General features: G+C 40.3%; 1 protein-coding gene across 1 annotated transcript in view; it reads right to left on the bottom strand.

Annotated features, from left to right (window-relative positions):
• Positions 1-3345: 3345 nt before the first annotated feature.
• Positions 3346-25927, bottom strand: part of NFXL1 (nuclear transcription factor, X-box binding like 1) — a 47476-nt gene continuing 24894 nt past the window's right edge. The window contains exons 17-22 of the mRNA XM_074154538.1: positions 25157-25323; positions 24285-24354; positions 17120-17224; positions 15781-15867; positions 12047-12100; positions 3346-6576 (exon numbers count right to left, since the gene is read on the bottom strand). Coding sequence (XP_074010639.1) covers positions 6403-6576; positions 12047-12100; positions 15781-15867; positions 17120-17224; positions 24285-24354; positions 25157-25323 — 657 coding nt within the window. The 3' untranslated portion in view covers positions 3346-6402. The remainder of the gene's footprint in view (positions 6577-12046; positions 12101-15780; positions 15868-17119; positions 17225-24284; positions 24355-25156; positions 25324-25927) is intronic.

A 25927-nucleotide genomic window follows, 5' to 3' on the forward strand; every position in this document is an offset into this window, starting at 1 on the left:
AAGCTAAGAGCCAGCCCACTTGCTAATTTCGCCCTAAAGCCGTCCCCCAGGGAGGGCGGATGAGGTGGGCACAGCCCTTGCCCCCCCTCCCCCCGCCGCCGATGAAGGACGCCTCGTCACGCCGCGAAGGGCTTCCTTCAGGTGGCAAGAGAAGCCTGAGCCAGGGACGATGTGCGGGCCAGACACCGGCGGAGCTCGCCCTTCGCATCCCTTACCTTAGCTCGCTGGGGCTCTGCGCGGGCCGGGCGCCGGGGCTGCCTTCGGGCCGCCCGGATGCGCACTTTGCGCCTGAAGCGATCCGGAGCCACCCCGGGGCACGCACCGACCGGCGCTGCCGGCCCGCCGAGTCGGATGGTGCGCGGAGTTCAGAGCGGGGGGTGGCGAGCCCGGGCTGAGCTCCCGGGTCCATCCATCCGCGGTTCCGTGGCGCCGGAGGTCCCGCCTGCCCGCTGGATGATCTTTATTTTACGTTACGGTCATGCAAAGGCTTTCGTTTCACCCCGGGGATAGGAAGTTCGGCGCCTACAGGGACGGCAGCGCTTTCCCCCGCAGGACAGCGGCTCGCCTTTCCCCGGCCGATCCCCCCCTGTCTCCAAAAAGAAGGCTGAAAGCGGCGCCGGGCGCTGCCGCCGGCACAGCAGAAGCGGAGGGGATGGGGCTCCGGCAGGAGGAAGCTCTCGGAGCCGACGACAGGTTTCTCCAGCTCCTTCCCGGCAGGGGTACAGGCGAGCCTGTCGCGCCCCGTCCTTCCCACGCGAGGAAGCGCTGCGCCGGAGGACGGCGGTGGCGGGGACAGTGCACCTGTCCCGGCCGTTACCGACCCCGACGACCGGAGAGCTGGAGGGGTGGGTGCGCTGCTTGTTACGAACCTCTCGAAGCAAAGCTCTCCTGCCTGGAGGCAAGTGCCGCCTGCAGCTGCAAATGACACCGCAAATGCCCCACCCCCATGAGACATCGGCTTTTAAGACTCGCATTTTGATGTATTTTTTTTCCTCTCTTCCCTGTAACCGCATCCAAAGATGCAGAGTCAGACCGAAGCCCGGGTCTGGGCACTTAACGGAGCTCACGAGCGCTATCCAAGAACGATCAAGTCAACAGCACAAAAAGCATATAGTTGATGGGCAGAAGCGGGCGCTACCAAAACAGGAGCGGTTCAGGACCCTTCCAGGAGCTACGGAGAGCTGTCACTGGGGTCTGAGATGACATGTGTAAACCAGAGAGGCTTCCCGTTTTTACTGTGCATGTTTCAGTGCTTCTGAAATGCTGTCATTCAAAATGTGAGTCAGAAGACACCCCAAAAATGTGAACAACCCCCTCGACAAGAATGTAGCTTCTATCCCTGATCACCACTTGCGGCTATCAGTAAGGATGATACCCCTCATATATAGAGTTTGTTTATATATGTCTAAGACAAGTACATCTTCCCAGCTTTTTTCCAGCTGCTTCTCCAGCTATTCTTATTTCCATACCTTCAGATTTAGGCCCTGTCACTAGTTGTTTGTGCGCAAGCTTTTCGGGGCAGAGTCTGGGTGCTCTGTGCTTCTGGAGTGCCACTGTACATCAGTTAGCTCAGGCTAATTCGGTCCTGTGTTTTCTTGCCCAACCAAGCAAAGTCCACTCTAGAGGAAAGCGGTGGTTTTGTTTTTAAAACAATTCTTTTAAAACAATTGCACAAATAGGAAAGAGACAGAAGCAAGAGCATTTACGCAAAGCCTTCAAATTGCTTAATGCAAACCAACAAATATTTCAAGATGTAATGCTGATAAAAAGAGGAATCAAACCATAATTCATTACTTATTACAGTATTCTACAGAGATAAGCCTTGTGAACAGTTACAAATAGGAGCAACTGAAACCTGAGGGGCAGCGCATGGCTCAGACTGCAGAGTCAACTTGGCCTCGGATGGCCAACCCCCTCTCAGGGCTAGGGGTTGGAACTCGATGATCTTTAAGGTCCCTTCCAACCCAAACCATTCTATGATATTCTGTGATATGATTCTCCTCAGCAGTAACACTGTGAATTCCAGACCCCAAACCAGTCTCGACTCCTAATCTCGTACTGATTCCCTCAAGCGGGGGAGCCACTCAAACTGCAGTGTCACAGCCACAAGATCCAGCCCCAGTGTTCGGCGCACAGAGAAATCAAACCCAGTTCTGGTTTTGTTGGCAATTTTACGGAAATCACTGCATGAGAAACAATTCTTGAGATTAAATAATACTTGGTTGAATTAAGCCCGAGTTCCCTCAGAGTATGACTTATTTCTAGGCAGCTGCCATTTAGCCTGCTTTATGACTGACTTTAATATATCCCAGAGCTCATATTGATACACTACCCATATCAGAAGTTTGTTTTCTGGTAGCATGGCATATAAACATTTTAATGCAGGGTCCAAATAATTCATTAACATGTAACCATTAGTGGAAAGAAGCAAGCATGTCTCGTTATCTTTTAACTGATTTTGACTTAATTTGATTTTTCTCTAATTTTTACCTTGCATTTCCCTTCCTAGTAAATGCAGACCGCTACAGTATCTATATTTTATAACTCTTTAGAGAAATCAGTTGATTTAATTGAATGATAAGGGCAGACATGAATACAAATTTACATTCATGAAGCAAGTAAAAGGGAGCGACTTAAATGCCCATAGATCACAACTGGTAATGGGATGAAAAGAAAGCAGAAGAGGGCTTATCTGAACTAAATGCAACTGAGAACGGGGTCCCCCAGAGACCATCCACACAAACATGCTCCACCCTGAAGCACACACCAGAGAGCGGCCACCACACGCGTCAAGCTTCTGCTGCCTGGCACAGGAATGACATTCAGACCCAGCATGGCTTGCTCTAACCCCACCACGCACAGGCTCATCCCTCTCAGAGAGGCGGGCATATAGCAGGTGAGCCAGAACTCCTGAGATTGTAAATTCAGAGTTCAGTGCTGTAACACCACAATCAAGCATCGCACCAAAAGTTGTTCATAAAAGCTTCTATCTGGATAATAACCTTTCCCTCTCTAGTAGCTAAGGCCAGGACAAATGTTTAATAAATCAGCTCTATTTCCCTACACGAGGCCAGAAAACCCCATCTATTAAGTCCATTCCCATTTGCTTCATCTTAATCTACTTCCCCAACCCATTCCTGCAGTTTTGTCAGAGCAGTAACATGAAGGAACGGGATTCTGTAATCCCAGCATTAATCCGAGCAGTAAGAGCCATCACCGCCAGAGAGGGGAACAAAACACATGCCTAAAACTTCCGCTGCACTATGTCTCTCCTCCCTGCCCGGGAGAAGTCTGCTGCTCTGCTACACCAGTCCTTCAGAACAAACAGGTTTTCAAGTTGGTTTTGATGCGTTTATTGTCTGACTCGGTTTTTACATTAAATTAACACACACAATGGCTTTGTTATTGTTACAGGGAACAAACTTGTCCAAGGAGTTTCCAATCCACAGTATATTGACAACTTGAAAGCACCTTGGTTCAGCGGAAAGATGAACGCTCACCAGAATGCATTCAGAAGAAGGAAAAACTCCCCAATTTTTTTTTTTTTGTTTGTTTTATACATAGCTAAATATTCTGCATGCTACGTATCCTCACCACGGCTCTATAATTGCCCTTCAACAGCAGGTCAGATCATATGATTTCTTTTAACGTATACATTTTTTGGTAAACTGTTAAAAAATATTTGCTCATTACACTATGTAACAGTATATTACATTTAAACTGCTGAAACCCCTACCTTCAGTTCAGTATTTCCTTTCTAGAATTACAATTTTTCACGTATACTGAACTTTATATGTATAAAGCTTATATGCAGCTTTTACTTCAAAGGTTGTCGTGCTTGCAACATGCAGCTCCAACCAAAAAAAAAAAAAAGGGGGCAAAAAATTAACTGTAAAAATAATTTTAAAAAGCAAATAGAAACCAGTGATTTATGAAACTGCAGATTGCTCGAACCCACACACTTTCTTAATGCCAAGAAACAAATATCTGGTTCAGCAGGCAGACCAAGAGTGCAAATGACTCAGATGGTTGGGTAAGATACACAGAGCTATTTTGAATAACATTTCAAAAATAGGTATGTCTCACATATGGGAGGTACAAATCCTTTAAGAACGGGAATATGCCTACTCATACATGCTTTTGTATGAATGGAACGAATCTTTAAAGATTGGTGTGCTTTCTTATTATAATAAAGTTTATCACTGAGAAGAAAGTCTTTTCCTCTCCAATATTTCACACAAATACACAAAATATGCAGAAAAGAGCAGTAAGAACTACATCAAATGTATAACTCAAGTGCAGTTCATTTTTATAGCTCTGGACACTTCTTTTCTTTGCTGTAGAGGCCACGAGAAACTTTACACTGTAGTTGTTTTAAAGAAAAAGCTAGCAGTAAATAGAAAAATAAGTTATAGTCATGTAAGATAAAAGCTGTTTTCACAATGGTCTTATTCATGTTGATCTGCGTATTTCACCTATAAAGGTATCTTTGTTGTATTTTTGGACAATGTATCACGTTTTACTTCATCTGAACAAAAATCTCTCTTCCTTTTCTCTTAGTGATGGAGTTACTGGCATAAGCAGTCACACAGCAGCGTCACCTCACTTACTAAGAAACTAACACTTCTATGGAATTATCTTCCAGGCATTAATATTATAGAAAAGAGTTAAAGCAACAATAGAGAAAACAGTTTATTCCTTATACTAGAAAATAAGAGAACTCAACAGAGATGCAACTATGATTGCCTAGTGCAATTTCAATTAATTCTACTTTACATACTAATGTATGACACGTCATGACAGCAGTATGCATTTCTAAAAATCAATTAAAAAACCCCATAAAATACTATCAAATAGCACCAATCCATGCTAAATATTGCCAAGTTTTCCTTACCTTTATTCTTTTTCACCAAACTTAAGTGAAAAATTGAAAAGAAAGTTATTTTCTCCCCATTTTGTCAATCTACGCAATCTAAAAGCTACTGCCTTTTGCAGCTTTTCTGTTTTTGTCTGCTGCTGAACCATAATTACAATTGGATATCAGCTCAAATTAATACTGGGTCCCTTGACAAGTGGGCCAAAATCAACCCAATGAGCTTTCAAACAAACTGCAGTCCTCTCTATCACACAAACAGTCCCACTGCTTTTGCAGGGTTTGCGATGAGTTGTATGCCTGAATGACAAGGGCAACCTAATGCCCTTTGGCTTTGTACCTCATCTGTCACAGGATCCTGTGAGCACTTCTTCCGTTACCCACTTAAGTATAAAATCAGCATAAAATTCCCAGCACAGGTTTAAAAATTCAGTTTTCTGAATTTAACTTGCAGCCCCTCAGCTGAGGGAGTGTAGCTTCTCAAATAATCTTGTAGCTGTGTAAATAAACCTCTCAGTTCGACCAACCAACACTGATACCCCAAAAAGCAAGGTATTCCAAAACCGTCAGTAAGAAAATATTTAAACATTTAAAATATTAGCTAGAGAGAGTTTATACATGATTAGCAAGCACCATCCAGATGGCTTCAGGACAACATATAATCGTATTGTTAGGCTATTCAATTATGGTTTCGCACACCTATGCAAATATCCAAACGTGCTATTTATCTATACAAACAGTCAAGCGATGCTCTAAGCTCAATTTCAAATTGCTGTTCTGCTGTTGGCAGCGATGAGAACACAGCCCCGTACCCTGGAACTACTTCACATCCACGCTCAGCGTATGCAGCGTGTCCATTACGTGAAGTTTTCAACTGGTTGGATTCTGAGGAAAGAGGGCAGGGGAAAACAACAACCAAACCCCAAACCCACAGCCTGTAAAGGGGCCATTTTATTGTTTGTGATACAGTTGACTTGAAAGCCAGGTCGCATTTCCTTTCTCTGAACAAAGTTCTGACATAAGGCCCCAGAATATTCAAGCCTCAGTGATCTGAAGTTCCCCGTTAGTTGTTATAATTAAGACTGACAGGAAGCACAGAAATTATTGTATGATACAACATAAAGACTAGCATAAGAACACTAATCTTCTATAAACCACTAAATTGATTTTACAGGAAACAAATATTCAATAAAGCGTTTTATACTAAGCTATTTTTAATATTATGAAATGGAGACAAGGAAAAATAACAAAATAGAAGAGATGCTAACGGCTCTCAGTCAGACGGATTACATCAGCACTTCAGTGTAGACTAAAATCTACTATTACTGTCGGTGTCTGAATCCAGTTTTGTGCTGTGAATGTACTAATACAAAAGGTGACATTTCTTCCCTCCTCTGCACTTTTCTAGGCAAACAGCACACATACATCCATACATCATCTATGCATATGAAGATCTGTTACACAGAGACTAACATTCTAGGAGTAAGCTACCTACAGCCCGACTGAGGTATATTAAATATTGAGTTGTTTCAGTCATTGTAGACCATGAGCCACGCGACCATCACAACAGCAACTCCCAACACTGGCAGCATAATGAGGTTCTTGTATTTTTGCCACGATGATTGTTCAACTTCCACTTCGTCCTTTCTTCTCTTATTCTTCCTTCGCCCTTTTAATCTATTTTCAAAAGCTTCCAGTTCAGCCTAGATGAAATAAAATAGAAGCGGTTGACATCTGTCTCAGAATTAAAAACAAGGAATTGTGCAGATTTTAAATAAAAACCCCAAAAAACATTTTATAAAAATAACTGGCAGCCAATGGAAGTTACACATCTCTTACAGATGAGATGGGAGCACTATATCCCACAGCTACAAACCACTTTGCTTCCATGTATTAAACCATTGTTTAGTTTTCTATAAAAAAACATTGCCAAAAATGCAACCAACTGGAGTTTTACATTAGACTTTTAACTCAGGCTGAATACATTAAGCCAAAGGGAGATTGTTATTTCTATGAAATACATTAAAACTAGTTATTTTTCCTGTTAAAGAAAAGCACTCATAAGTATTTAAGCTATTACAATAAAGTATAAAAGAGCATACACTGAAATCTTCAGACCTCCCCCTATAATATGGATGTGCTCTCTGCTAAAAATAAATTAATATATAAAAATCTAAATAAAATATAATATATATTATAATAAATATAAATAAAAATCTAATAATCTGTCCCCCAATTCTTTATATTTTTGCATCCCCAGCTGAATTTTAGATTAATAGTTATCATCTTAGACACGAACAAAAAGATTCCTTTTGTTAAGTGTTGTAACTTAACAGTCACTCACATACAACTGCAGTAGGCACATCGCATCCTTTAAAAGAAATCATGTGCCTTTAGGCAAAAAAATAAAGCAACTGGAAAAACAAGCAGCTTCCACCCAGAGCAGCAGTTTCAGGGTGATGCCTGGAAAGAACAGTAGGATCCTCTGATCCCTGTTCCTCACCCCTCTCCGCATCCTTTTAAAAGGGAGAACACAGACAATAAAAAAAGCTGAAATAAAACTGGAATTAGGCAGCCTGGAACAAGAGGCCGATGAGGAGCCATCTAACTGCTAGGGAGAACCAGAAAAGATACTCTAAAGGAGAGATGAGACAGACCAAAACCCAGAAAAGGTCAGTCTGATGATTGCCTGGATTTTTGGGTAGAATTGCCAGCAAGTAGAGAAGGTGTGGAACAAGGAGCTGGGGAGCAGAGCGGAGAGATGGGAGCAGCAGGACTGGCTGGGCAAAAGGCACAAGATTGAGCTGAGGAAACGTGGAGAGTGAAGAAAGACAAAGCCTGGCCACGAGAGGAAATAAATGCACATCCCCACTCCTGCAGCACTGCCAGGAGGAACGGGACTAAGACAATAAGGCGCGTGTGTTAAAAAAAACAAGAATAAGACTGTTTAGGGAAATGGGCAGAGAAGTCGTTCAGTAAATACAATTTTCCTTTGGAACTCCAGATTGCCCGATGTCTGGCCTTCCTTTACTGACAGCAAATATTCGTCAGAATACTCGTTTCACAAAGCAGACCTTCCTTCCCTTCTCGTGCCAGACACCACTGTTAGCAGCAGAAAGGGACCCATTTTGATGTCTATTCCTTTGTACCTAATAAAGGCAGAAATTGCTGGCGTTTCTCTGACGATATGGGAGAAGAGTTCAGACAAAGTTCCACAGCCTGCTATTTGAAACAAGATTACTTTCAACCCGCTAATCCTCTTTTAGAAAAGCAAAGTATTTTAATGAAACAGTTTTTCAAAATCCAAAATCTGAAGGCTAGTGCAGAGTTCTTAAGGTTTTACAGATAATATGGCAGTATTTCATTTTACACAGACCTTAAATAAAAATTGGGGCTTCTCTAGTTATTATATACCTTGCGATCTGTAAGTTTTAAAAGCAGTGTGCTTCATGAATTGCAGTAATTGGAATTAAAATATAGGGCTCGAACAATTATATAATGGGTACTGAATTGCTTTCCTAGTGCTCTTTATAAAAACCCTGCTAAAAATAAATACATTATAAAAAAACAAAACACAGAATGAAAAAAGGTTCGTGGGCACAGAATACGAGAAAGAAGCCATCACTATCCTTGAAAAGCTACCTACGGATTTTATATAACTGTCACCGTTCCCAAAGTGTCACCTCAATGATCTCTGAATAATGAAGTTAATGGTTGTGCCCAGTTTTCAGACTACCTTAATTTTTCAAGCTAAACAAGCTCAAGCTTTTTGTTTAGAGTAAGAACTCAACTTCTTTGTGTATATACATATTAGAAGTGAAACCAAATGCATTTATTTGAACTGTATACTCAAAACAATTTTATGTTAGGTAATGTCTAGTTTAATGTTGCTCGGCTACTGGATTTTGCTCCTCCATGTGATGATATTCTCTGTGTTCTTTCTGCACTTGAAGGTGTAGCAGCCCCATGGGAAAATGACCGCAAGTAACAGTGACTGTACAGACACAAAGCATATATCCTGGAGTTGCAGCTCTCGCACTGCACAGGGGTTGAGGGGGCTGCAAGGGGAGGGGGCAGTCGACTTTTGTAACTTCTGAGGAGCTGTTAAAACATTTTTCTTTCTATGAAAAAAGGAAATAAAATCTTTCATACAACTCTTTAAATTAGAATCAGGTTTGAGACCTCCATTTTCAGTATTGAAACTCTCAGCTATTACGAATTTTCGTTGGCTCGAAAATTGAACACCCTGGCCTCACGCGGAGCCTCTGAATTGGAAGCAGAGGGAAAGTTTGGCTGCTCGTGCCATGACGAGAAGCCCAACCAAACCCTCTCCCTTCCACTAAGAAACAAGTGATTCCATCTGTAAATGGTATTAACAGAAGCTGCTACCAAATATAGCAAATACTAAAATACAAATGTGCAGACCTACCAGAGCACTAACTAGTTTGTATCTAAAGGATTTAATGAAGTATTAATCAAAACAGGTCTCAAGAAGCTTTGAGAAACAGATGGACTCTCTATATAAAAACGTGCTAATGAGATCAGGAAGGTGGTACAAGATGCAAACTTTTGTCAGAAGGGAGTCTACTCAATACATATATACCCTTAATGTGACCCGACACCCTATGACAGTGACGTCCTCCAGCCTGCATCACCAGATGGCAGATTACAAGATCAAACTGGAAAGGAATCCATTCCAGATAAAAGGCAGCAGTAGCCGAGGTTAGTACTTGTGTACAGTTCTAGAGCTTATCTATTAGTTACTGCTGCCCTATTTTTTTATTGGTTTTGTCCTATTTTTATTTTTACTGTTGTTGTCCTAATGTCTTCTATCCCTGAAGCTGCATCCATCCCAAAACATGTAGGCAGAAGCAGTTGCCATTGCCTGCACAACAGAACTGCTGACCATGAGACTTCAGCCAACACACACTAGAAAGCAACAGTGGTGCAATTGCAGAGAAGCAGTCACTGCTGAAGAACCAAGACAAAAATAACGCTGCACGCTATGCTGGTGGAGCAAATCTGCTGCAGTTTGAGAGGAGCCTCATTACTGGACTGTAAGTTAAAGGGATTTTGAGGCAGGATGCCTTCTGGAATGCATGAACACACAATCAGTGCAATACAAACACCAGCAACTTTGAATTTCTAGCTCTAGAATTGCAAGCCTGTTCCTTACATGTGTAAATGCCCATTAGTACACCTCAGTACTTTGCTTGCAGAACCATCCGTTACAGATTACCTCTGCCTAACACCACGTTTCAGCCATCTGTGTGCAAGCTACACTTCCAGACCCCTCTCCCAGAATTAACACCTCCAAGGCCAACCGCAAGAACACAAGGAATTAGATGGACTGTCTATGAGTTGTATGAGGGAATACGTGAGCGATGTTGTAGACGGTTGACGCATGAACGTAACAATAAACATTACAAGATGATCACGAAACAGTGTGGGGCTGCTGGACAACAGGGACGTAACTGCACACTTTTCCAGCACAACGAGCAGACACGCTCCCCCTTGAGAAACAAAAGCCAGCCTCGCTAGAGCATTGGTTGGGAGACACAGAATCATAGAATGGTTTGGGTTGGAAGGGACCTTAAAGATCATCTAGTTCCAACCCCCCTGCCCTGGGCAGGGACACCTCCCACTAGACCAGGTTGCTCAAAGCCCCATCCAGCCTGGTCTTGAACACCTCCAGGGATGGGGCATCCACAACTTCCCTGGGCAACCTGTTCCAGTGCCTCACCACCCTCACAGTAAAGAATTTCTGCCCAATATCTAATCTAAATGTCCCCTCTTTCAGTTTAAAACCATCACCCCTCGTCCTATCACTGCGCTCCCTGATAAAGAGTCCCTCCCCATCTCTCCTGTAGGCCCCATTTAGGTACTGGAAGGCTGCAATAAGGTGTCCCTGAAGCCTTCTCTTCTCCAGGCTGAACAATCCCAACTCTCTCAGCCTATCCTCACAGCAGAGGTGGCTCCAGCCGTCTAATCATTTTTGTGACCTCCCCTGGACTCGCTCCAACAGGTCCAAGTCTTTCCTGTGCTGAGGGCCCCAGAGCTGGACACAGTACTCCAGGTGGGGTCTCACCAGAGCAGAGTAGAGGGGCAGAATCCCCTTTCTCACCCTGCCGGCCACGCTGCTTTTGATGCAGCCCAGGATGCGGCTGGCTTTCCAGGATGTGAGCACAGATTGCGGGCTCATGTTAAGCTTTATTAACATCTCTAGGCAATTAATCAAAGCATGCATAACAGAAGTTGTGACCCACAGAGAAACCGTCTACCCTAATGAGACCGGGAGAACAGTACATGGGGATCAGCTCTGTGAGTAGGCGTCCTGTGCCCCCTTTCAAGCAGCAGCACTGCGGTAAAAATGGAGTGTGACATCCAGGTGAAAACACAAGTATGACCTACTACAGAACTGTTGGGATAACTGAGTAAAAGGAGGGTCACAAAGCACACACTAGATTTAGAATATGATTTGGTGTCCCAAGCTGAGGCGCAGGCACACGCGTGAACTGGCTGGAGGGAATGCATTACTGCTGTAGCCTCCAGATGACAAACCTGACCTACCCATCACCAACGCTTAACGTTATTGCCTCAAATACAATTAGTATTAGCGTCCCCAGGCAGCTGGCACAGAAGTTTCTTGGATTACAATTCTGACAACATAGGGTCACCACAACAGCAGCTACAGTAAATACACGTTTTCAGCCTCCCTCCCCCCGCCCAGAGACCCTAAAGGACAAAGGCTCATTTAGGCTTCTTCAGTCTTTCATGATGGGACGCAGGAGGGAAGCTTCACCCAATATTTAAATCTCTATGGAGGCTATTCAGCAGTTCTGTGGAGTTTATGGCATTATAAAGGGATTAAAATCAGGACTGCTTAGTATTTTAAAACCAAACTATACTATAACACAGGTATAGCAATGCAAGATTAAACTGATTAACCATCATTTTGCAGAAAATTATGAAAATTGTTTTGGACAACGTGGGCTCTTAGCTACTGCAAATCATCCACAGCACACATGAGAGTAAGGTAACAGCTGACAGGAATGACTGTGCATATCGCATTACAAATTATATTATTAAAGATGTAATGCATCTTTAGTTGCATGTAAATGAAATGATTTACTAACAGGAACAAGGTGGGGGAGGAAGTAGAAAGGTTGGTACCTGTTGTCTTCGTTTCTCTTCTTCAATAGCAGCTTTGGCTTCTGCCTCTTTTATCTGTCCAGACATACAAAGTGATAAGCAATTATTGTAAACAGCAGCTAAAACCATTTTCTTACAGGGTCATAGTTACTCCTATAGAATAGTACTCAGCAAAAGCGAGCAAAACTTCCAACAAGTGAGCTCTTAACTTACTCAGATTACAAAATATTCTCAGAAAAAGCTGCATCTTCTAATGTTTGGAAAACATGAAGCATATAGTGGATGCTACAAGGTTATAAATTGAACTTCTGACTTCAACTTGACAAGCTTAACTGACAAAGATAAAGACTAAAAATAATAGTTGTTTCACAAACAACCAGGAAAATCCCTACAGACATTTATTCTAAGTTTTCAGCAACTTTATTCTCAATTCAGTCCACTTTACACACACAGGTAATTCCTATATATAATTTACACATACATATTTCATTCCAAGTACTTTAAATATTCCCTGATTACTAGAGCAAAAGGAAAGCTCTATATCTGTACCAAATACGACATATATTAGGTAACGCACAACCAAACTGCTTTAAAGCTCTTGGTGCAATGCAAACCAAATGTAATTAAAAATGTTCCACCATCAGAAAGTCATATGAAAAGAAGTCATGCGAGTTAAAACTGATAATTCTATAGAAGTGTTGTGTAGTGTTCAAGAAAGCAAATTAATTGCTAGAAATTATTAGGAAAAGAATGGTACAGAAAAAAGTGTCAGTATGTAAACACATGATGCACTTGAATCTTAGTTCCTGTGTTCAGTTTTGGTTCTGCAATAACAAAAGCATGTAAAGCCTGAACATATACAAAAGACAAGAGGGTGGAGTGGCTTCATCTAAAGAGATGCATAACTAGGATTCATCAGGAAAATAACAGGGCATAAAATCCTGAAGAGTGTGAAGATGCCAAATAGGGATAAAACATCAATAATTATTTTTCAGCAGACAAAAGCAAAAGCATAAAATGAAATTACCAGGAGGCTGGTTCATAACAGAGGGAAGTATTCTACTCCCACATAGTATTTGGCTAAATCTAGAAATTCAGCGCTACAGGACATTTCTAGCTGCCAAAAGTTTATGTCGACTGAAAAACAATTAGGCACTCTAACAGGAGATAAATCCAGCAAAGACCATTAAACAGAACGACACCAGCTCGATCTCTAGAATTCCCATAGTCAGAGATCACTAGGGTAATAGTAGCAGCAGGAAGAGTACACTGGGAATATGTGTATGTGTCTGCTGCCTTCTCGTATACATTTCTTGCTCCTTTAGCGCCGCAGCCACTGAATGACTACCTTAGAAAAGTTAGATGTAAAAATACAATTGATAACTCGAAATGAAAAACAGTCTGAATTCTAATAACCGGATGATTTGCATACTAACCGTGACAGTAATTTACTAAATGTGGTTTGCGCAGGTGGAATTTTTTCCAAACAATTTGTAATTCAAGAGCTCTTGAGGACTAAGGAGAAACACACACATGTGCTGTAGCGCGCTGGCGCTCAAACAGTGTGCGCTGAGGACAGGGTCAATGGAACCCTCCTATTTGCAGGTTTTCAGACAATTTTTTTTTTAAATTGCTAAACCATCTATCAAATAAAACCATTACTGAGAATTTCATTAACCCAGACACAATGGCAGAATCTCTCTTTAGAAAAGTGTATTAAAGACCTTTTCAGCCACTCACAGCCGGAAATCCCAGTCTGGTGTGGAAAAACCTGCACAACGAGCATCCTGGTATTTCACTGCCATCTAATGGCAGAACTTCAGCTCCAAAAGAAAAAGTGACCCACAAATGTGGGAAAAAAGCCACAGAAGAGCTTCCTTTTACACCACTGTGGTCATGTTTCTATAAGATACATAGGTATAAAATACATATGCAGAGGGAAGCTTACCCTGCGATTATAATCACACTATGGACAAACATTTTCAGAACTATTTCTTTAATAAAATGTACAGTAAAGATGTATTCAATTCCTGAGAAGTGCATACTCACCAGGCGCCACACACGAAGAGTTTTATTAAGAGTTAACACACTTTGTCTTTGGAAATTAATGGTTATTTTGCAACTGTGCAAACTAAAATATCCTTGGAAACGTCTGCAGTGTTGAACAGACTTTTTCCTGTCTTGATGCATTAACAGTAATTGACATAATAAACTACTTCTGTCAAGTACATATAATAGGAGATCATTCTAGTATGTCATTTACAAGTCAACACAGGCCTAGTCGATGGCAGTGAAACACCAGGGAGGGTCCTTCTGCAGTTTTTCTCCACACCAAGTGCCTAGTAAGAATTTAAATAGAACTTTTTAACTCCATATAAAAAATGTCAAACAAGTAAATCCATGTTCTTCTGTGAGGAAGGTACACGTCTGTAGCATTGTTTATAGAAGAAACTTTGCTCATTGCACGAGACCGTTCCTCCCCATGGATTACAACGGCAGGGGCAAGAAATAGGAACTAGAATCATACAATCATTATGGTTGGAAGGGACCTTTAAGATCAAGTCCGAGCATCAACCTAACACTGCCAAGTTACCACTAAACCATGTCCCTCAGCACCACATCTACCCACCTTTTAAATACCTCCAGGGATGGTGATTCCACCACTTCCCTGGGCAGCCTGTTCCAATGTTTGACAACCCTTTCGATGAAGAAACTTTTCCTAATACCCAATCTGAACCTTCCCTGGCACAACTTGAGGCCATTTCCTCTTGTCCTATCGCCCGTTATTTGGAAGAAGGGACCGACCCCCACTTGGCTACACCCTCCTTTCAGGGAGTTGTAGAGAGGGAGAAGGTCTCCCCTCAGCCTCCTTTTCTCCAGGATGAACACCCCCAGCTCCCTCAGCCGTTCCTCATAAGACTTGTTCTCCAGACCCCTCACCAGCTTCGTTGCCCTTCTCTGGACCCGCTCCAGCCACTCAACGTCTTTCTTGTAGTGAGGGGCCCAAAACTGGACACAGCACTCGAGGTGGGGCCTCACCAGTGGCTGATAAAACCCAAGCAAGTTGTGCACCAATTCTTTTTGCTTATGTTTTTACAAAAGGCTTATAAAAGCAAGCGTGATATTCCTTCTCTCTGGGTGACAGCATTCACCAATTTCTTCACTTCATAAACCAGCAGAACTAGAAGCCATGTTGACAGCAGGCTAAAAAGTACTGTAAATTGCTGAAAACTCTCCATTCTTCTGGTAGAGGGTATCTCCTGCAGCGTGACAGGGTGACAGGGTTACACTCCTCACACTGGACACGCCGAGCGTTTGACAGCTGCAAACCTTTCACAGGGAAGAGCAGATCTAACAATGCCCTGGGAAGTGGCCTGGCCCTGCTCCTACAGCACTCATCATCAGCAACGACCGCTTTCTCACCCCCAATCACCACTTGTTCTCAGCCAAAGAGGAAAGAACCAGTTCTAACAAATTAAAAATTTTAAAAAAAAAAAAAAAAAAAAAGGAAACTAACAGAATGTTGTTTTAACATAGTATTTCACCAAGTTAATTAACACTGTCTACTAACACTGTCATTCTCCCCACTAAGCCAAATGCAAGTCTGAAAAAGCAACTGCTAGTAAACAGCACATCTACTTCTCTTGTTTGGTTTTTTTTTTCTCATATTGCCTTGAAAAATAATTCTGTGCTCATTTTTTCCTACTGGTTCTTGAAGCGCCCAGACAAAATTATAGCTCCAACGGATACATTACCTCAGATGCTTTCCGTTTCATTTCCTTGCATAATGCATCACATTCCAGTGAAACTTGGCCTTCTCGTATCTTGCTGCACTGTACTTCCTGTTAAGTATAATTTCAGTCATTTATAATAATTTCCCCTATATAAAATTTTAGTTATAATGTCCATTTCTTTATGTAAATAATTACAAAACATTGTTATTTAGTCAAACATTGGTTACACAGAAAATAAAGCTAATGATTAAACATTATTTGAACCTGTAATTCTGTATTAAATTGTCCTTTTCTCTTTTCCTTCTTCCTGATAAGCTAAGCTGACAGCAAAAATAAATCAAATAGTCCAGTTTAATTTCTCTTCTCTTTTCTTTTCTCAGTTGTTTGCCTAAGACAAAGTAAGATAACCTTCCGCCCTCTGGCAGAAAAAGCTGGCATTCAGAGACTCCAGAATTTCATATACATTCTCTTAACCGGTTGGGAGTACAGGGCAAGGTCTGGTCATGGGCTAAAAAATAATTATCAGTCACACTTCCTCCCCTCCCCCTAATATTGCAGTAAAAATTAAAAAAAAAAAAAAAAAGTGGTTGTCTGTAAGCAGAGATTTGAATTTGAAGCACTTGTTTTGTGCAAGTCATCCCTTCTCCTGCTCAACACCCCACCTGCAAGACTTTTGGTTGCACAAGACAAGTCACGGAGAAGCTGAGAACTCTGGGGAACTGTAGCCCATTTGGAAGGCTCAGAAGTTAACTGGGTCCAGAAAAATAACTTAAGCACCTTTTAATTAAGCCAGATAATGATACTTTTCATTAAGTCATTATTACTTGCCAAGACTTAACATTATTTTCTGTTCTTCCCCTTGTAATGCTATATAGCTCTAATGAACTTGTTACATGACTTTGTCCATTATCTTGGTAAGAAGCTAAGGGCGCTGATTTTAGGCCTGCAGAGAACCGTAACTGATTACCTTAGTTTGGGATTCACAACATCTGTGCTTGTTCCAGCTTACATAATTATCAACTTTCCAAATACCATCAGAAAAAAGTATTTTTTTTTTCTTCTCAAATTACTCCAGGTCATCTGGCTATTCTCCCAATGGAGCTACAAAAATTCCAGCGCACTTGAAGATAAAGCCGTTGTAAATCAGGCAGGTAACAGAGTTTAGAACCAACAGGATTTTTTATATTCTCCACTGAATCTTTCGATATTGCAGCCCAGATCTTCAGCTGATGTGAATTGTTATGGCTCTACTGGAGTAACTGGACCTATTTTAATCTGCACCAGAGACAATCCATCCATACAAGCCTAGGAACATGCAAAGAAAATACACTGTTCTCAAATTTGTAACTTAAAAATTTACCTTTTTCAGTCTCTTACAGAGACATCGGAGTTTAACCTTCTGGCTGCAGTTCAGAGGGCAGCTACCTGAATGGCAAACCTCCTTACACCGGTGACCACAGGGCAACTGCAAAGAACAAAAAGAAACACAAAGAAAACCCCCACACCAATAAATGATTGCAAAATTACAAAGAATCTATGAACCGGTTTTATTTCAGACATAGCAGCTTAACAGAAAACTCATTCAGCTTATCAGTGTTTCCACTTGTGAAATATTTGATTTTTCTTTTTTTTTTTTTTTGGCAAATGTTTGCTTGTTACTTACTGTATTTTGGTTCTTGTAGAATGATTTATCTGTTATTGGCCCAGCTTGATTAAAAAACAGTTTCTCCTTTTAAGTGTTTCAAGTCATCTCCACAATAATTTATATAACGATTACCTTAGCTATCTATATTTTGGGGGGGGGGGGGGGGGGGATAAAAGTAGATAAGGTAAAAAGAAACTGAAAACTGAAGTGTACTGTAGCGACTTGTAGATCAGAGTCAACAAAGAAATAGGGGAGAATCAGAAGCAAAAATACCACAAAAAATTTTTGCAAGCAAGAGCCTTCTGAACTATGCAAAAGTCAAATACAGGTCACCAGTATTCTTTTCATGTCCAAAATAATTTCACAGAATCCTAAACTCCTGCATTTGGCAGATTATCCCATTTCTGACATCTGTGAGATAGAGCATTTTTTTACTGCCAGTGCAATTTTTAACATTTATAATGAAAATATTATCATTCGATTGCTGTGTTAAGAACAGAGATACTAATTAAAAAATGCTGACTGTTAGGAATGTAGCTGCGCTCCCAGCATTATAGTAGATAAAAATGATAAGAAAGCAAACACATTTTTTCACTTTCTGCTAAGAACTTGACTGAAAATATACCTTGCTCATACACATACCCGTAAGAAATCTTCACAATAATGATTTTTCATTTTCAATTACATAACCCAATACTGCTAATAACTGAAGGTGGAATATCCCATACGACATCCAGTTGATTTATTTATAAAGGTAGCTTTAAAATCCCCAAACTACTTTAAATGGCCTTGGATAGTATTCTTTATTAAAAGTGAAATTTCACCTCTTCACCGCCATCAAGGGATTAACACAACTTGCAAAATGCTGCAAGACATACAATTTTAAGGTACACTTTTCCCCATTTATTAAAAATTGGAAAATGTATACATACTACATCACTTCATCCACAAGAATGAGAGTACTACATAAGATAATTATAAACCCCAGGTGTACACACTTCATGTTGATTAGTAAATTTGGGTCCTCAGAAGTCCATTGGAACTGGCTCAGCCTCTGAGCTCGTATCGTGAAACACACACCTAAACAGAATGCAGAACTTTCCCATTAAAAATTATGGAACAGACGTACATATTTTCATGTCCATGCCAGTCACAAATTATAATTACACTGACAGAGACTTTGCCGTTTAGGCTTGGGTTGGTTGGTTGGTTGTTTTTTTCAGTCACCGTTTCAGCACATTTCAGAGGCTCCTTCTAGTCCTGTGTAAGTCATCACGTTCAGTCCTAAAGTCCAGTCCTCCCAAAGGCAGGCACCTCCTGTGACCCCTCTAGGACTGGACAAAGTCTCACCACGAAAACAGTCCCCCACTCTGCCCCCTTTCTACTGCTTCCCTAAGGAGGCTCTTCCAGGAGCTCACTGCAAGGCGCAAGAGCTTTTTTCTGAATTTCTTATGTTTATTTTAGCCAGTCTAAACCTCTTAGTTCTTATCCTCATATTGAAATATTTCTCTACTGTCCTTTCATAAAAGGCTCTTTATTCCCATAGTACCCCCTTCATTGAATTTCAACCAGCTTAAATCAGTGTTTCTTGAATACGGTAGCCAGAACTGCATGTAATATTCCAAATGACATCTCAGCAGGAAGGACTTTGTACAATGCCTTAATTGCACCTTATTCTTAACAGAACATCTTCCCCAATACATCTTCAACTCTCATTTGCATTTCTCCCCAGCTAATCACGCTGTGACAATACGAATTTCTGCCATTTCCCGAGAGCTTATTATTAGCCTTGACATGCACGGTTTTACCGGTTTTTTTTTTGTATCTAATAACATGCCCCAAATACATGTGTACTGCAGATGCATTTCCTCAATTGTCATGTACTGACAACGCTCCACAGATTTTCATCAGAAAATTCCAAACTTTTTTTTGGTGCCAAGGTCACTACTGAAAACAATATGAGGTCAGGTGTCAATTCAGTCCTTGGGAAAATTTCCTTATTGTTAACATCTCTTGCTCCAACTTTTCATTTAGTTTTGCTGGTTTTGTTTTGTTGTTGGTTTTTTTGAGGGGGGAGTGACTGGGTTTTTTTTTAAATAATAAAATACAAGCAGTTGTTTCCTTTAGACCACCCTCATCCTTGTATTAATCCTCTTCTGTATCAGAACTAGCTGTTCGCTAAGTGGCACTGACTCAGTTGCTCTGCTGAAACCTTGTGTAGCAGAACTAACCTATTTGCTTTATCTGGAGTGGGGAAAAAATATACATAAATTGGTCATCTTATCAAAGAAGGAATTTAGGTTTGTTCAGGCACAACTGATCATCAGCAAATCTATCTTGCATTTTGCCTCATTTTGAAAAGCTGAAGGGAGAAACTTGCCTTTAAACGCTCTTACCTTTTATATACCTTTTTTATACCTAAGAAACTTACCTTTTACGCTCCTGAGGTCGGACTCCAGCCAGGACCATGGCCTCTAACAGCTGAGTCTCCTCACCAAGGACCACCATCTTTGCAAAACCAATTTGTATAGCACAGAAATACATTTAATCCAATACTGAAACCCAAATCTACACATTTAGTTCTCCACGTAGAACTGCACAGTTTACATCCACAGGGATGCAGGGCAAGAATGAAGCTGGCAGCGTAACTTTCTTCTTACTCCCTCCAATGCAAAACCAATATGTAAAAAAAAAAATCAAAAAAAAAAAAAATCAAGAGGAGCAGCAGTGAAATGAATGGCAAAACGTTGCCACATGATCTAAAGAAACAAAAATCCTTTCTTCTGCTGGATAAATAATGTAGTGGGAAATGATTTTTTTCTTTTTTTTAAGCGTCCCTGCTGAGCTACTTGGTGCTAAAATAGAAAGTGTGTGCCCCTATAGATCTTTTTTACCATACAAGATCTCCTGTCAACAGCTCGTGGACTACAGGCCAAAATGAACAGGCTTTATGTTTGACATGGCAAGACCTTTAAAAGAAAGGGATTTAATGCACAGCTCTGAAAACAAAAAATACACGAACAAGAATAATCCTACAAGTATTTTCCCTGTAGGCAACGCATTTAAGTCTTAACATTATGTCTGATGATGATAAAATCCATCAACATTTATGGAGGCTTAACTGATTTCCACCAGAAGGTAATAAACACAACCTGGTAGTTAATACATACCCGACGATAAAGAAAATACCCTGTTAATAAAGAAAACAGCACCTTTGAGCAGCAATCCCAAGTACAAAAGATAAGTTTATCACTTCCAAAGGGGTAGACTCTTCAGTTTAACGGGTGGCCCTGCTTCCAGGGATCTTACAAAAACCTCCACTGCTTAAGCCAGGCATTGAAGAAAATCCTCTCATTATGGACCAAAGCTGTGCATTTTGCAACACACACACAGTTTCAAGGTGTGTTTACAGAATTCTGGAAATAAATTTTATTTCATTTATTAAAAAAAAATAGCTCACGTACTCTTAAAATTTATGACATTATCTCTGCTATGCTATCATGTTAAAATAAATTTATCACAATGGGGTCCCATCTTTCACATCAACACAGTAGCAGAGTGCACAGTAGAAGTACAGTTTTGTCAAAAAAAAATACTAACTACACAGAATAAAGTGTGAAACACAGATCTACAAACACTGATATGAATATGTAAACGATGAAAACTAATAGAATGTTAAAACTTCTACGTAAGAATTGTCCCAAAACATCTGCAACATGATCACAAGCATTTAATCACCCCTGATTAAAAAAAAAGTTAAATTTCCTTCAACAGGATATTTTGTTATTGCTACCAAACAAGAGAAAGAACATTTTAATTAAAGCTTCTCATCTCACAGCTGTGGCAATATCAAAGACACTGCTTCTCCCTAAAGCAGAAAGGAAATGTGAGCTGTACTGTATAATACTAGAAGTCATTTTTATAGTTTTACACTGCCAGAGCCAGAACAAAAGCATGAAACCTTTCGAGACTTTCAAAGTTCCCGTTGTTTTTTTTTTTCAAGGCACCAGATAATATAACTGAGTTTCATCATCCCCAAATGTACCATGCTACCTGTAATTCAAACATGGTAGTATACTGTCTACCAACAATTTCCATTAACCAAAAAGAAAAACATCTCAAAACTAAGGCTCCAGTAAAATACTGTATTCTCCTGAACTGAAGCTGCACTGTGCTGAGCTTGTGACAGTGCACGCTGATTTTTTGCAAACAGCAACTTCGCTGAGCTCTGCTAATGCCCCAAGGTCAGCTTCTGACACTGAGTAAGAAAACTCTCATAAAACACTAATTTGAAATTTACTCGAGGCTGTCAGGACTACACACAGAACATTTTCACTTTAGTTTTGAGCAGACATACTTGATTTGTAAACTTTAAGCATTCTGAACTCAGTAGTCTTATCCATCTCATCTTTTGGGCAAGTGGTTTGTAAGTTCTTGTCATGAGGTCCCCTCAATGGGTTTGATTTGTATTTGCTGAGAGGGGGGCTGGGAGGGGGGATGGCAGGGTTATATCTCTTAAGGCTGCTCCTTCAAATTGTGTTTATCAATGATTCCTTTAAAAGAGAACTATCAGTACAAATTGCATTACGATACAGGTAGCTGATTCTCCCAAAGGTGCAGACAAATATTGTATTTTTATAAAACAGACAAAAGATCCTTAGCACTCTTCAATATTCAGAGAAACCGAAACAGATTTTTTTAGACAAAAAAAAATAATAGGAAAGCAGGATAGCAGGAAAGCAGGATAAACTGTAACACAAAGACAGGAACTACCTGAAACAGGACTCTACTAATACTTTTATTTTTCACAAAAGCCAGTAAGAGCTCGAATCACAGGCAGGGAAGACCATGCATTTTTACATCATCAGTTACACTAAAAGGATTCTCTAGATAGCAGAAGTTGCACAAAACCTTATTTTTCAAGGCATCTATGGCAATGAGAATTTTAGAGTTAAATAAAAGCTTTATAAACCTGAAGTGGGCTCTGTTGTCCTAAGCTTTCTTTCACATCACACTGCATTAAGTAAAAAAGACATCATCCGTGGAACCAGGCAATTCTGAAATGCAAACTAGAATTAAGTACCACTACTACATGGATCTTAAACCCCAGACTGAGTCTTGGGAATATGTCCAGAAAAATCACAACAGTTACATTAATCAAAGTCAAAGATGAGATACTGAAAAAAAAAAAAAAAAAATATCTTTGAAGAGAAGCTGAAGTACAGGAACACATAGTTCACGTTAAGAGATTATAAACACTCCTGAAAATAAAGAGGAAGAAGTCTTGAAGCAAATAAAACCAAAGTAACAGAGAGGGAAATTAAAGGACAAAATTAAGAGGTAAAAGGACAATGAAATAATATCCGAAAGTGTTCCCCTGCCAGGAAGAGAGCTTTCAGACATCCAGATGAGAAAATTGTGACAGGCACATCATTTACAGAAAAAAAGACATCGGAAAGGCATCTACAAGGGCAAAAAGTGGAAGACACAAGTAGGCAGACAGCACAGCCTTCCTGGCGGGGTTAACACAACTTTGTCTGAAAAACAGAGGAACAAGCCGGAATCTTTAGGCTGAGGCAGAATTCAGAACTACAAGAGATGAGGGAAGACAACGCATAAACCCCAAGTGGAATCAGGGAAGGAGAATGGGTTGAATCAAATTATTTATGAGTGACAACTAAACATTGCGTGAGACAAAGAGACTCAGCTATACAGTAAAAGGCCAAACCAGAACAATAAAATAATAAGTGATTATGGGATAAAAATATTTTTCTTTACTACATGCATTTTTATTGCAGGGAAGGAGAATTTCTCAGAAATGCTGGAGAGTTTAGCAGTAGAAACACTTTCCAAAGTATTCCAGACTATTCCGGTTTTCCTACTTCATAAATTTGCTAACCCTATGGTGGGGAACGGAGTGAAGAAAGGGCTGTCACCCACACAGCGACTAATGACAACTAAAGAACACACATACAGTAATTAATGCATGGATTTCTGAAAGCACACAAGCAGCCCATGAAAACAGCACTAGGAGGGACCAGGAAGAAGTCATTTGGCCCATCTCTCATGTCTCACAGCAGTATTATCCACAACTGGACAAATCCGGATACACGTCTAAGCTGTGATGGATGAAAATTTGGCAGCTTCTCCAACTGCTTCTCCCCCTGCTCCACAAGCTTTACAACTCAAAAAGTAGTATTTAACGTGACTCTTCCTTACTGGTGCCCATATACAGGGGTTCATGGTCTAAGAATCATGCAGTAAGGATATTATTCTTCTCTTCTTTACAGCAACCCTTTAGATATACCCAGACGCAATAGAAAGATTAACTGGCTTGTCTTCTATTTCAGGCTACTTAACATGTATTTCACTAACGCAGTGGGGCATTATTAACTCATCTCACTTGTTAAGTATAAAATCCCCTCCCTTCCCCCCAAATTGTCACACAGACAGGGATTACTAGACCTGCACTTAAGACAAGAAGAATCACAAGCACAAATCTCAGCTTTTTTCCTAATCGAACAGCATCCCATTATTCTGGAGACACGAATTCAAGACCAGTTTTTAACCATGTTAGAGGACACACTCTTCCGCATTCAACCTCATCTGCATGCTTCCACATTCAAGCCATTAATGCCTTGGAGATAAATCTCTGATCCTTCAACATAACCTTCTGATTTGACAGCAAGACATTAATAACTGTCCTCCGAGTACAGGTCACTGACCACCTGCGCATCTATCATTTAGCATATTCACTTAGACCGAGCTTCTCTAGTTTGCTTGGCCTAAGAAACCGTATCAAAAATCTTACAAAGAAAGTAAAATCCACAAAATTCCACACATCCATCGAATCATGTATTTCTTTGCTAATATGGCTTACCTCTTTTGGACACTGATTTTTGCAGGAAATGAGAAGCTCCTTTTCTTGTACATCAGCACATGTGAGTTTTCTGTAAAAGAAAAGACTTATTTGTGATAAATTCTGAATTTAAAGCAACAAAAGTCAATACCATTAATCAATACAATTAGGGGTATATTTTAAGTATATCTCTCTGTAAAGAAAAGTAGACCTCATCTGTCCACATCTTGGGGGATTAATACAAACAGCACTATTTTTCAGACAAAAATACATAAATGTAGAGGATTTAAAAAAAAAAAAATCCATGAAAAAGAGCATACATGCATGGGGTGAAGGTTTTCAGAGCAATACGCAGATGATAATGCTTAAACCCACAAGTCCCATTTTATATTTAGTAAAGCCTAGCTTGCTCTATCCACACACAAATGATTAAAAAGGAAGTACAAATGATTACTAAGAAGTTTTCCAATTAAAACAGTTCCAATTAAAACAATTGAAGGACATAACTTGTAAAGACCTTTTACACTAACTACATTAATTCTAATTCTTGTTATAAAATTCTTCTTCACATACGGTAAAAGAAACCCATATAGATAAACATTACGTAGATCACTACATATTTGCATAATTCAAAATATTCAAAATATTACTGTATTATAAAAACAGCTCTGCTCATGAGACTCCATGCATTCATAATAATTTTAGCAGTAATACCATATAAAACACTGGCAAATTTTAAATAGAAAAAAAAGAGAAAGCATTATGTTACAAATTATAGCCTTCAAAAGAAATTTTATAACTTGCTGTAGGAGTAGCTCCTATCCCCAGACATTTCAAATGGTTTCCAGTTAGTAGCATTCAAATGAAAAACTGGGTTCGGTTCTGACACTTACAGGCATTCAATATACAGTACAGACAGTTTGCAGTGACACTTTATTTTAAGCATCTGGAGACAGGACGGGCAATCCCCAGGATGACAGGGCAGAACGCATCGGTGAGGACAGCCAGATGGCCGGGGCTTGGTACACTCCTCTTCACACTGCGAACATTCTGGACCTGCCTAACAAAATCAAAACAAAGTACTAAAGAACATGCCAAGCATTTGTTTGTTAGATGCCATTGACAAGCTTTAATAGAGAAGAAAGAGTTGGGGTGGTTTTGCTAAGGGAATCAAGCTATTCAGTATGCTTTTAAAAGAAAAGAAAAAATGCCACTGTTTGTTGGTCAGAGACACAGAGTTCTATTTTGCTTCCTGGGCATAAAAGGACCTCTTAATATTAGTGTTTTGGAAAATTGCCATTAAACCTGTTAATTCTCAACAGAAAACTGTTAGAAAAAGAAGTAATTTCGTATCGAGAACTAACTTTTCCCACCCGCCATGCTACTGTGATGCTTTAGTCATGACATCCTGCTCTGTAATACAGGGGCGGGGAGGTTTGTTTGCTTGATTTTAAGAAGCAAACTTTAAGTCATTCCATTTCCATACGTGTAGGATAATTTGTATAACATTCCAAAAAGTCTATAGCTTAGGTATACCTAAGCTGGGAGTTGCTAAGGAGTTGCATCAATGGGAACAGAACACATGCAAGTCTCCCAGTGGAACTTGGAATAGATCCTGTGCCCTCCAGCTGCAAATTCTTAATTTTCCAGTTAGAACTGAAGAC

Source organism: Numenius arquata, chromosome 10 (genome assembly GCF_964106895.1).
Source record: "Numenius arquata chromosome 10, bNumArq3.hap1.1, whole genome shotgun sequence".
Taxonomy (NCBI): domain Eukaryota; kingdom Metazoa; phylum Chordata; class Aves; order Charadriiformes; family Scolopacidae; genus Numenius; species Numenius arquata.